The following is an 11,897-nucleotide window of genomic DNA, read 5'->3' as shown; positions in this document are numbered from 1 at the left end:
TTTAGGTATTTTGAAATTTCATTGTGATTATTGATGAGTTTGTGTGTACATTGGACTATTTCTAATTAGAATGTGTGTCCTAGTGCTTATGTATATATCATTGATCTTGCAAAATTGTATAGTAAATGTTTGGTCTTTTCTGAATTTCAGGTACAATGGTGAAATCCATCAACTTTGAACCCACATTCTGCTTATTCGGTAATAACATTTCGGAAGCACTGCAAATCTTCCAGATGATCGATTACCATGGATTATCTACCTTCTTCAATATCCAACCGCGCTGCACTTACCGGTGGAAGTAGAATAATTCTACAAGAAGTTGAATCATGACAAAGAGGCTTACACCTTGTAAGCCTCTATCTCTGCACTAGAACTTCAAGAGGACAACACCAAGAAAAAGAGTGCTGACAAGCCCATTTTTCATTCTTTTTTTAGTTTATGTTTGGGTTTAGATTGAGTCTTTTTCTTGTGCTTTTCCATATTTTTGTGTCTGGGAGGACACATTGTAGGGCTCAAGGTGTGCATGTGTTTTATTGGGAAGAGAAAGGTGCGAGAGGCAAGAACTCAAAGTTATTAGTGAGCACAACATTCATGTGTCCTTTGCCCAGACTGAGTACCGTGCGGGATCAGATAATGTTCAGGCGCAAAGCCAAAGAGAAAGGAATTTGATCAGGGCGAAGACAGAAGGCAAATGTGACGTGCCAAAGAGATAAGTAGGTTTTGGGTGACTATTGGGCACAGTGGCACCCTCCATCGCACAGACGAGAAGAAATGCATGATTCACTTACCTTTTTAGAAAGATCACTTGCCTAGTGATCTTGGAAAGATCACTAGGGGGTTTGACATAGAATCAAAGAATTTTCGCCGACCCTAGCTGCCAAAATGTTGGACCTGATGCATGGGCTATGCCGTAAGCCCACTACAACTCTATAAATATGGGAAGCATATCCAACCACGAATGAGTTAGACACTGTTGCTCCCATTCTACCCGATGCCAACTATCACCCTTTAAATTTTGTATATGTTTTATTTGCTCTGGTCAAAGTTGGTGTTGGCTAGAGACTGCTTTAATATTCAAATCATTTATCTTCAATCCAAGTATGTTATTTTCTTTATTTCTCTTTGCATTTGTTTAATTCATTATGTCTAGGTAAGTTTTAATTCCTGATTTGGGCTAAGTCAAGTTGGGTATGGTTATATAAATAGTGAGGTCGAATGTGGGCATAATATTTGTATGCGTGCGTTCCTGAAGCACTAGGTCTGAATCCAATATAATTTGATCAAACTTAGAATATTAATTGGTCGGTAATATTTTGGGCAAGATATCGGGGCAAAGTGTGGATATCTTTCACTCCGAGTAATGTGACTGGTGCGGTCAAGTGGTCTATGCCTTTGGCCATTTGGGTCTGATGAGAGTGTATGTAGTTTGGGCAAACCCGCGAGACTATAGTTCTACGTGGGAAATCTGACCAGATCAGACGGGTGGAACAAACCAATTTATCCCAAAACCTAGGGTGAAGATGAAGGCTGGGTGAGCATGTGTATTGACACCGCGACATATTGGGATATATCTCACTGATCAAATGACCATAACCAATGATATATGAGCACAACGAATATTTTTGAACCAATGACCGAAAATACAAAACATACCTATTAAGACTATGCCCAGACCAAGTTTCCCTTTATTATTGATTTATCTTTGTGTTAACATTTCAGTTTCTTTTTCATCTAGTCAAACTCTTCAATTCAGTTCCGACCAAAGTCCTGGCACTTAGACCAACATGCAACCCCCTTTATAATTGTGACATTGTGACATCAAAGGTCAAGATACACAATTTTTTGTGGGATCGACCATATCTTGCCATTAGCAAAACCTGATAGTGGACATAAGACAAATTACAAATTCATTTGCCCGAAGTCTTGACGACGGGCTTCAACAAATTGACGTCGTTGTCAGGGACTCTGCGAGCCAGTATTTTGATTCTCAATTTAATTTTTTAACATTTTCTTTCCATGTTCGAACCCAATCTTACAAGAGAAAATAATTATCTGTGATTTGATCCTGAGATTGAAGCGAACACAAGGCGAAAGAGAGTGAAAGTAGGAAAAGGTCAAGGCAGAGGACTCGTAAGAGCTTTGTTCAGATCTAGGCCAATCAGGATGACAATTGAAAATGGAGGTGCAAATTCACCACAAGAACAGACTTTGAGAGAAATGATGTTTCCGAATGAGCAAAAATAAGGGTGCGAATCAAAATGTGAACACTTCTAATCAAAATATTAGGTATACGGTGTACCATTGTCAAATTTGAAAAATAATGTTGAAATTATAATAGTCTAAAACTTTATGTCTCCATATGCAATTATTTTTATATAAAAATAATAAAATAAAATGTAAATATGAACTTTGACGGCATAATGACTTAATACATCCCAAAAGATACACTTTTGTAAGCACCAATGGAAAAGCTATCATTTAAAGAAAATATTAAATTTAAATCTCAATCCCATCCAATCCGGTAGAAGTCAAAATCATATCCATTTGACATTAATACATCCCAAAAGATGCAACTAATACTCCCTCCGTCCCGTTAATCAAGTCCCCTTTCTTTTGGGCACGGGTATTTAGGAGAGTTAAAGTGGATGTAAAAGTAAATGACCCCACATGTTTAGTGTAATATTTAATGTTATTTATACACTAACTAATTTCTTTAACTAATTGCCTTTAAAAAATAAATTAAAATCTGGAATAATTTTAAAACTTATTTATTCATTAATTAATTAAGTTGATTAATTATTTGACTTTAATCTGCCGAAAATGAGAAATTGTGGCAGTAGACCAATTTAACCAAAAAGGCACCTTTTACACCAATTTAACTTGATTAATTAAATGAGTTTAAAAGAGGCGCCAACAAATAGAACTTGCAGTACACAAATTTAACCAAAACCAATTTCATAGATTACTGTTCATCGCCAAAAAAAAGGCGGCAGAGGCTGTACAAATACAATTGCTGCTTCATTTATTGCATTACATTCTTCCTTGCAATAAATGAGCCAAAAAAAAAAAAAGAGAATGAGGAGGAAGGATTTGACAACACAAGAAAGAACTTCAATTCTTCAAACCTTGCTTTTAGAGTGCAAGAATGGGAAGCCACCAAGAGGCAAGATGAAAGCTATGGAGGAGAAGTTCCATGTCTGCCGGAAGACCATTTCTCGCATTTGGGCTGAAGCAAAACATCAACAACAGCAAGGTCAGTGCATAAGTTCACAGAGTAAGAAGATATGTAGGCCAAGGAGAAGAAGGGTGCACATAGACCTAGAACTAATTGCAAGTATAGAGTTAACAAAGCGATCAACAATTAGAAGGCTAGCAAAAGGCATAAACTGCAGCAAGAGTACTGTTGGGCGTTGGGTAGATCAAGGGCTGATCAAAGCACACACTAATGCAATAAAACCTGACCTTACAGCAGCAAATAAGCTGTTAAGGATGAGGTTTTGCCTCGAGGCAATGGAGTATGACCGGCAGCAAGATGTATTGAGGTTCAAGACCATGCATAACACTATACATATTGATGAGAAATGGTTTTACATAACCAAAAGTTCTCAAAGGTGGTACTTAACTCCAGCAGAGGCTGAGCCACATAGAGCTTGCAAAAACAAAAAGTTCATCCAAAAGGTGATGTTTTCGTGCGCAGTGTGCAGGCCATTGTTTGCTCAAGATGGTAGTGTGTTGTTTGATGGGAAGATAGGCATCTTCCCATATACAGAGATGGTGGCAGCCAAGAGATCAAGTAAAAACAGAGTGGCAGGAACTCTAGAGCAAAAGTCAATAGAGAGCATCACAAAGGATGTTGTTAGAGAGGGGTTCATCAAGCAGGTAATACTCTTAGTATGCAATCCAGTTCAGTTTATTTACTTGAAATATGTACTGATGTATGAATGATAAATTGTGGCAGCTTGTACCTGCCATCAAGGCCAAGTGGCCCTCCTTTTACAGCAAGGATATCTTTATACAACAAGATAATGCAAGACCACACATTAGAAATGATGACTTAGAGTTTAGAGAGGTTGCATCAAGTGATGGTTTCAATATCAACATAATTCATCAACCTCCAAACTCACCCGACACCAATATCAATGACCTTGGTTGGTTTAGGGCAATTCAAAGCCTACAACAGGAGACTGCATGCTTCAATGTGGATGATTTAGTAAAAGCAGTGGTATCTTCTTTTGAAGAACTAGACCCTATGACTTTGAATTGTGTTTTTTTAAGCTTACAAGGTTGTATGCTAGAGACTTTGAAGGTGAAGGGGCAGAATTGCTACAAATTACCCCATATGAAGAAAGGCTCGTTGATTAGACAAGATAGGCTGCCACTATGTTTGGATGTTCCACAACAACTTGTGAGTGAAAGCATAGCACATTTGGAAGAAAAAGGTGAAGTTGAAGGCATTGAAGAACTTAAACAGAGATTGGGAATTCATGAAGCAACATTAGATGGCATTGAATCACAGTTCAATGCCCTAATGTTACTTGACTAATGACAAGGTACTCAAGTCTCTTTTTTTGTGGTTTTGTAAATGTGTACAGCAACCTATAGTAGGGCTGGTAGTGTGTTTTTTTGTTTTTGGAAATATGTACACACACATGGTAAATGATTTAGTAATGGTGAATGCTTTAGTTCGCCCTCTTGCCTAGCTACCATCACTACATATGAAGTAGTGGGCAACAAAACAAGTTGCAGAACCATTGAAAGCATGATTTAGTGAGCAACAACAGCAACCACCAACCAAGAACAGTTTGAACCATCAACCACAGAGCAACAACAGAAACCACCACCCAAGAACAGAACAGCAAGTGGCAATCAGCCCACATACAGAGCAAGAAGTGGCAATCAGCCCACATACAGAGCAACAACATCCACCACCACCCAAAAACAGAACATCAAGTGGCAATCAGCCCACATACATAGAAACAACAGCCGAAGCCACCAAATACAGATCACACAATAGCCATCAACACCAATACAAAGCTACAACAGCCATACCCAACATCTCATAGCAATAAAGAAATCATAGATGGCCTTAATTAAATTTGTATGTGCATTATTTCATCATTTCAGCATTGACAACACCAACACAGCCCTAGTACTCTTGCATGCAATCAATTAACCCAGAGACAACAGTCACATAACAAAGGCAAAATGGAAGATCTCACCCGAAACATCATTGGGTAAAAAATGGCGAGCAGTTTAAGGTGGGCGTTGGATGCAGTGTGCCAAGACTGAATTGGTTCAACTGATTTCATCGCCAATTCATCCGAACTCGCCTCCAATTCCTCCAATTCCTCGAAGCTAGGGTTTGCCTCGCTCAGAAAATCATTTCCCCAAGATTCATAACAAAAAAGGTCAAGATCTCCCTCAATTTCAGACGATGTAGTACCACACAAAGGTATTGAGTGAGAAACGTACGATTTCATCCTTGCGGGGCAAGGGCGTCGAAAGATCGGAGGTCGGAAAGGAGGGGGCGAGCGCCGATCTGCCGCGTCGTCTCTAATCTCTTCGCAATCTGACTCGCCGAGACCATTCTCCTCGGGTGACGGCGGCGACGTCTCCGACATGGAGAAAGGGAAGTACACCGGCGGCGGATCACCCCAGGAAGAGCAAGAATCTTCGGAGTCCGGAACCACCTCTCCGCTCAGATATTCCTTCCAACCGAAGGGAGGCTTCATCACGGCGGATTTCAGAACGGAAGGCACGGCGGCTGTAAGAACGGAGAGGCACAGAGGAAGACGAAGGCCAAAATCTAGGGTTTTCCCCTTGTAGGAGGGCGGCGCAGTCAGAGAGACGAGAGGAAAGAGAGAGTGGCAGATTTAGGCGAGAATTGGGATGGGTTAGTTTTTAGGGTTTTCATTTAAGTTTAAAGGGAAATTATTAACACTTAATTAACTCAACTAATCATCCCCTAATTCATGCCAAAAAAGGAAAGGGGACTTGTTACATGGGACGCCCCAAAAAGGAATACGGGACTTGAATATTGGGACGGAGGGAGTACAAGATAAAAAAAACTCAGCCAAAATTTGTACACTTTGGTTTCACTATAACTGAATTTACAAAGTCGAATCGATAGGATGAGTCAACGGCAAAATCATAAGCACAAGCGTAAGAGAGTTGGCCTTTTGTTTTAGAGATTTTGCCATAAAAAGGAAAAGAAAAATAAAAGTAGTAAGTAGGTAGCCAAAGATGTGTGACCTCTACTTTTTCACCCTAGTCGGAGAATTTTGGTCCGAACTCCTCAATCATTGGATGCCCAAAGCCCACATTTTTACATGAATAACGAAGTTTATAAATGTCGCCTCTCTTTTTCTCGCCTCCAGCTATTTCAGAAAGCACACGTGCCCTTTGACTCTTCTTTGACTTTGAGGTGAAGAAGCTTCCAACTTCCAACTCCCCCCCCCATCTCCCCTAATTCTCTCTCTCACACACGCCCTAATTTCTGTCTGACACCACCGCCGAACCTCCATCGCCTCGACTTTCGTGGTTTCAATTCTCCCGACAATGAGGCTTTCCGCGTGTTGAAGTGCTTCGAGCTGTGTTCTTGAATTGCAGGGGGTGAGTTTTGTTCAGTTAATTTTGATTGAATTGCGATTTAGGGCGTTTTATTGATTTTGGGATTCGATAAAGTTTGCATCTTGGTTGTCTTTGACGTTTTCCCCATTTTTTGGTGTTGAATTATGCTTTGATTTGGGTATGTTGAGCTTGATTTTGCGCGTGAAGTGTGTGTTTTTAATTTGTGGAAGTAGTGGGTTTTCTAGCGAACGAAGTGATTTGAAGTTGTTCTTAGCTTGAATTGCGCATGTTTTTGCTAAACTTCTGCAGAATTTAGTTCAATGCGTGTCAGCTTGTACTGTTGACTGAGCTCAGCGAGGTTGACTTGGATCGGCCAAGACGAGTTTAGGGTCTTTGCATCGGCAAAATTGGATGGGTTAGCTGGATTTTCTAATGCATCAATTCGTTTGTTAACTTCATTTCGTTTCGATTGTTGCTGTGAATTCAGGAGGGGAAAAAAATGCCCGGGGACCGGCATTGTCGTCGTATTGATACTATTGAGCTGAAACTTCAGATTGAAATGAGGCTTGGTCGACAAAAAACTGAGCAGTATTTCAATCTCTTGAATAGGTACTTGAGTCTCAAGATTAGTAAATCAGATTTTGATAAGCTCTGTATCAACTTATTGGGGAGAGAGAGTGTTACTCTCCATAATAGACTTATTCGAGCCATAATTAGAAATGCTCATCTTTCAAAGTCCCCTCCACCCAAGTGTGGAAAAGGGAAAGCATCGTTGAATGTGAAGGTGCCGAATAAGTACCAATGGTTTGGCAGAGATTCAGTTCACGAGTCTCCAACAAACGGGAGGATTCCGACTCCTTGGGATTGTAAGTCCAAGGACCGAACTAGTCCACTCGGGCCCTATGGGAAGCCCCATAGTGTACCATCTGAAGACTCATTGCTGAAGGTTCAGGAACAGCATAGTGCTACAGAGCTGTTGTCTTTAGGTAGCAGGCCTCCTGTCGAAGTCACCTCTGTGGAAGAGGGGGAAGAAATTGAACAGCTTGCTGGAAGCCCTGGGACTCATAGTCGAAGCCCTCTTAGTGCTCCTTTTGGAGTTTCTCTAAATAAGAAAGGAACGAGGGAAATGTTATCTCATGGATCATCACAATCTGTTGGTGTGGAAACCTGCTATAACAATGGTGAACTTCCTGATACTAGTTCGTTAAGAAAGAGATTGAAACAAGCGTTGGAGATGGAGGGTTTAAACGTCTCAACAGATTCTGCAAACTTGTTAAACAGTGGCTTGGATATTTTCATGAAGAGATTATTAAAACCCTGTTTGAATTTAGCTTCTTCAAGGTCTGAAAGCAAGGTTTCCAATAAAGTTTATCATGTGGCTAGGTCCTCTACAAATGGAATAAGGCCGCTGACAGTTGTACAAAATTCCAATCAATCGTTTTCTGTGTCAATGGCCGACTTTCAAGTCGCAATGCAATCAAATTCCCAAATACTTGGGGAAGATTGGCCAATACTACTGGAGAAGATGTTGTGTGCAACCGAGGAATATTTGAGTGGGTAGTCTGTTATTTGTTGTGTAACAGTAACTTTGGCGTTCATCTGAAAACCTGACGACCTATTATTGGGACTACAGAAGCTCATCTAACTATTTAGGTGACACAATTGAGGTGAACTTATGTGGTCTAGAGCTGCAGCAAATTTTGGATAGTTAGGCTAGATTGTATATATGTTACACATCTGATTTCTGATTATTTCTGAATTGGGAGTTCTTATCTCATAAACTATAAATGGATATGGATACTTGTAAGGTTGTAGCAATTATACAGAGGTTTAGTGGTCTCTTCAACTTAACTATATGACATCTTATTTGTCTCATTGTCCTTCTATTTTTAATAAATAACCTTTTCTGAGTTTTCTCTCTCATTATTGATTTAATTTGTTATCATATATGGCTGCTTCCCTCCCTCCATAATCCAGCGACGATCCACCAACACACACACAAAAGAAAAGAAAAGAAAAGAAAAGAAAAGATGAAGAAATCAAAAACAAGAAACAATTAGGTTGAACATACTTGTTTCAATCAATGTATTCACCGTAATTTAAGATAACGAGTTATGATTCTTAGACTGGAACATCCTTAGTTCTGTATTTAATTTCCATAATGTTATTTAGAACTCATATTTGGTCGTGTAACCCTGGAAACAGAGACCTGCATAATTCTATTGTTTTTCATTAAAACTCATATTTAGTCGTGTACCTCTGGTTAAAATATGAAGAACACTAAGTAGAGAGGTGATCATTTGCTTGCTGAAAGCCTGAAATAACCTAAAAATGTTTGGATTTCGCTGGTTTAAATTGAATGTGCATTGATTCAGTCAGGATTTTTATTACCAAAGCGGGGAGGTGATCAATGACTGTTTATTCATTTGAGCCATTTTGCTGCCTAAGGAGTATGCCCCCTGCTGCAGGCTGCAGTTATTAATTAGCCTAATGTAATTTAGTCTGAGCATGAAGATTTTGATACAATTCTTAAGTTAATTGTTATATTTGTATCCCGTATATTCGCTGAGGTAAGCTGACTGTCCAACTGCTTCCTACTTCAGTTAACCATTTTGAATCTTAATTAGCTTCAACATTCAATTATTGCTGCTGCAACTGAAAAAAGAAAAGAAAAAAGAAAATTCACTGGTGGTATTAATGTTTATTTTTCCTTGTTCATTGCATTTTCTTCGTACATTTTGCTATGGAGTCTGGTCAATATTCAGTGGTGCAGATACACGGACCTTGAGCTCAGAACGACGGTCATAATAAAACCTGATTGCATCCTCTCAGTGTTGAATTAGCAGCAACGAAGATCGAGCTAATCAGCTGTCCACTGAAGGGTGGTTTTCTAAATGGAGGTCTTTGAGGTTTACAAAGGTGCACATTATTCTTTCACATGAGTTTTTGAACTTTAATTTGTGAAAGATGTCCTCTTGATTTCTGCATTGTTGTCATATCCAGAGTTTGTGCATCGATATTTCATTTATGTGCTGTCATCCAATTTGGGTAATTCCTTTCCTATTGAATGATGAATCCTGCAAGAATTTCTAAGTTGCCTTGTATATCTAAATCAACTTCTGCTCTCTAAAATCTATTCCACTACTGAACCAGATCCAGTGAGGAAAGTTGTGAGTAAATCAAATTATCTTTATTTACTTGTGCTCTTTTACTTCAACAACTTCATTCCTCGAGCATTAGAAGCCTCATTTTGTGGAGCCAGTTTCTTATTTGTTGTGCATCCTGTGCAGGGGGTAATTTCTCTTCATTACTTCTTCCAACTTGTTTGATTTGTTATTTATGTATGTTATTTTTAGGCCGGAAGAGTATCCCTATTTCATTAATCGATATCTTTGGAGGGTAAGAGGGTGTGTAGCTGAGATTAAAGCTTCTTAATATACTTTATAAGTTGTTCGAGAGTTTATAAGTTTTTTAGAAGTATTTGGCAAGATAAGCTTCTAAATAGCTTATAAGTTGTGAAAATAAACTCCAAAGCTCTCAAATAATACATTCTTCAACCGTAACTTATCTTTACATAATTTTATAGGCAACAATCCATTTACAAAAACAATATTATTATTGTTATTTGTAATATACTCTTCTATTTTTTTTTTTTTAATTTTTAATTTTCTCTCTTTAGCTTATAAGCTTCATTATTCAAACACTTTAATAACTTATAAACTCTTGCGCATTATATTTTATAAGCTTAAGCTATCGAAATTTATAAGCTCTTTAGAATAAGCTTACCCAGACATTCTCTAAATCCCTCACCCGCCGCAGGAATTCAGCCAACCAAAGCATTTGGGAATTACAAGACTTTGCACAAGCAGCTAACTGTTTTTTTTTTTTTTTTTGGAAGATGATCAATAATAATTTTCCACTTTTCCTTTGTAATGACTCAAATCTTTATTCTATTGATTGATTGAAATTAAAGTGTCTTACTAAATGAGATGAGCTTTGTCATTTGCACTTGCAGAAGCAGCTATGTTGTGAGCAACCAAATTAGTTGTTGGATACATATGAAAGAAACTAATTACAAAGGTAACAAAGCTATGTGAAGACAACTTTAGAATCTCTTTGAATTCGTCATCTAATACTGAAGATTCTCTGGATCAGGTTCAGCCAAAGCCCGAAGGCCATAAATTCTCCTCCAACAACAGTAGCCGATTATTTTTGGAAATTATACATTACCCATTTTGACAATTTGTGATGGCTTGATGTATATACGATGGCGCTATGAAATGAAATCAACTGGTGCTAACACAAACTTGATCCCTCCCCCAATTCCTCTCATTTCAATTCTCATGTAGGTTTCATGAATTTAGTCATTTTTATATTTTCCTTTTCAATATTCATAAACTGAGTGTACTATACTACTTAATTACATTGAATGTAGTCCAATATTTGGCCTTTTTAGCATCTTGCCTCTTCTCAATGTACAAATGATTTATCAAATCCATTTTCTTGTCATTTAATAACTAGTATGACTCCTGTGCATAGTCCATTTTCTTGTCATTTAATAACTATTACGCCTCCCGTGCGATGCACGGAGAATATTATATGTACTACAAATTTAGTATTTTATTAATAAATATAAATATTTTTAAATTTATTGCATTTATTAATTAATAATATTAAAATTTTAAAATATACATATATTGCATATATATTTTTTTTGGAGCTTTATATTTAATCTTGACAAACTTTTTATTCAAAGATAACTATGTAGTTGGATCAAATCCGTGCCCGCATTGGGCTCGACCCTCCCCCTCTATTCCCTCATTTTTACCCTTTTCATTCCGGTCAATCAGACAATGTATCATGTTTTGTTATTAAAAGTGTCGTTTGCATGCATAAAATTATCATTTTTAGATGTATAATTATTTTTTATACAAAATATCATTTGCATTAAAGAAAATTAACAATTTTTGTTATAGAAAATGTCATTTGTAATGTATCATTTATTTTTATATAAAATATCATTTGTTTTTTATAAAAAACTCAGACAGAGATTATCACGATACCTCACACCATATATATATATATATATATATATATATATATATATATATATATATATATATATAGGGAATGGATCAAAAAAGAAATGCAAATGTAGGGAGAATGAAGAAACAATCTTGAGCATTAATTTTGATTGATCCAACGGCTTAGTATTTCCTGCCAATATTGCTGGCGTGTTTAGTAAGAAGGTTATATTTGTAATATACTTTTTTAGTTAACTATTATTCCTAATTTTAAGGTAGATTTGATTAATTTATTTATGGAAT

The 11,897-nt window shown here is 37.5% G+C and overlaps 2 protein-coding genes across 2 annotated transcripts; both read left to right on the top strand.

Moving 5' to 3' along the window:
- The first annotated feature begins 3,051 nt into the window (after positions 1-3,051).
- Positions 3,052-4,543, top strand: LOC131021537 (uncharacterized). Its single transcript, XM_057950772.1, has 2 exons — positions 3,052-3,879; positions 3,959-4,543. Exons 1-2 carry the CDS (start codon positions 3,052-3,054, stop codon positions 4,541-4,543), a joined length of 1,413 nt encoding a protein of 470 aa, XP_057806755.1.
- Positions 4,544-6,232: 1,689 nt separating this feature from the next.
- LOC131021536 (uncharacterized) lies at positions 6,233-8,480 on the top strand. The gene is made up of 2 exons (XM_057950771.1): positions 6,233-6,612; positions 6,880-8,480. The coding sequence occupies exon 2, from the start codon at positions 7,070-7,072 to the stop codon at positions 8,129-8,131; it is 1,062 nt and encodes a 353-aa protein (XP_057806754.1). The 5' UTR covers positions 6,233-6,612; positions 6,880-7,069; the 3' UTR covers positions 8,132-8,480.
- The last annotated feature ends 3,417 nt before the right edge of the window (positions 8,481-11,897 follow it).

Source organism: Salvia miltiorrhiza, chromosome 4 (genome assembly GCF_028751815.1).
Source record: "Salvia miltiorrhiza cultivar Shanhuang (shh) chromosome 4, IMPLAD_Smil_shh, whole genome shotgun sequence".
In the NCBI taxonomy this organism is placed as follows: Eukaryota; Viridiplantae; Streptophyta; class Magnoliopsida; order Lamiales; family Lamiaceae; genus Salvia; species Salvia miltiorrhiza.
This window is presented reverse-complemented; position numbering and strand designations above follow the sequence as displayed.

Coding starts and splice junctions, on each gene's coding strand:
- LOC131021537 (XM_057950772.1), top strand. CDS start 3,052: ATGAGCCAAAAAAAAAAAAAGAGAATGAGGAGGAAGGATTTGACAACA. Junction 3,880..3,958: donor GAGAGGGGTTCATCAAGCAG/GTAATACTCTTA, acceptor AAATTGTGGCAG/CTTGTACCTGCCATCAAGGC.
- LOC131021536 (XM_057950771.1), top strand. CDS start 7,070: ATGCCCGGGGACCGGCATTGTCGTCGTATTGATACTATTGAGCTGAAA.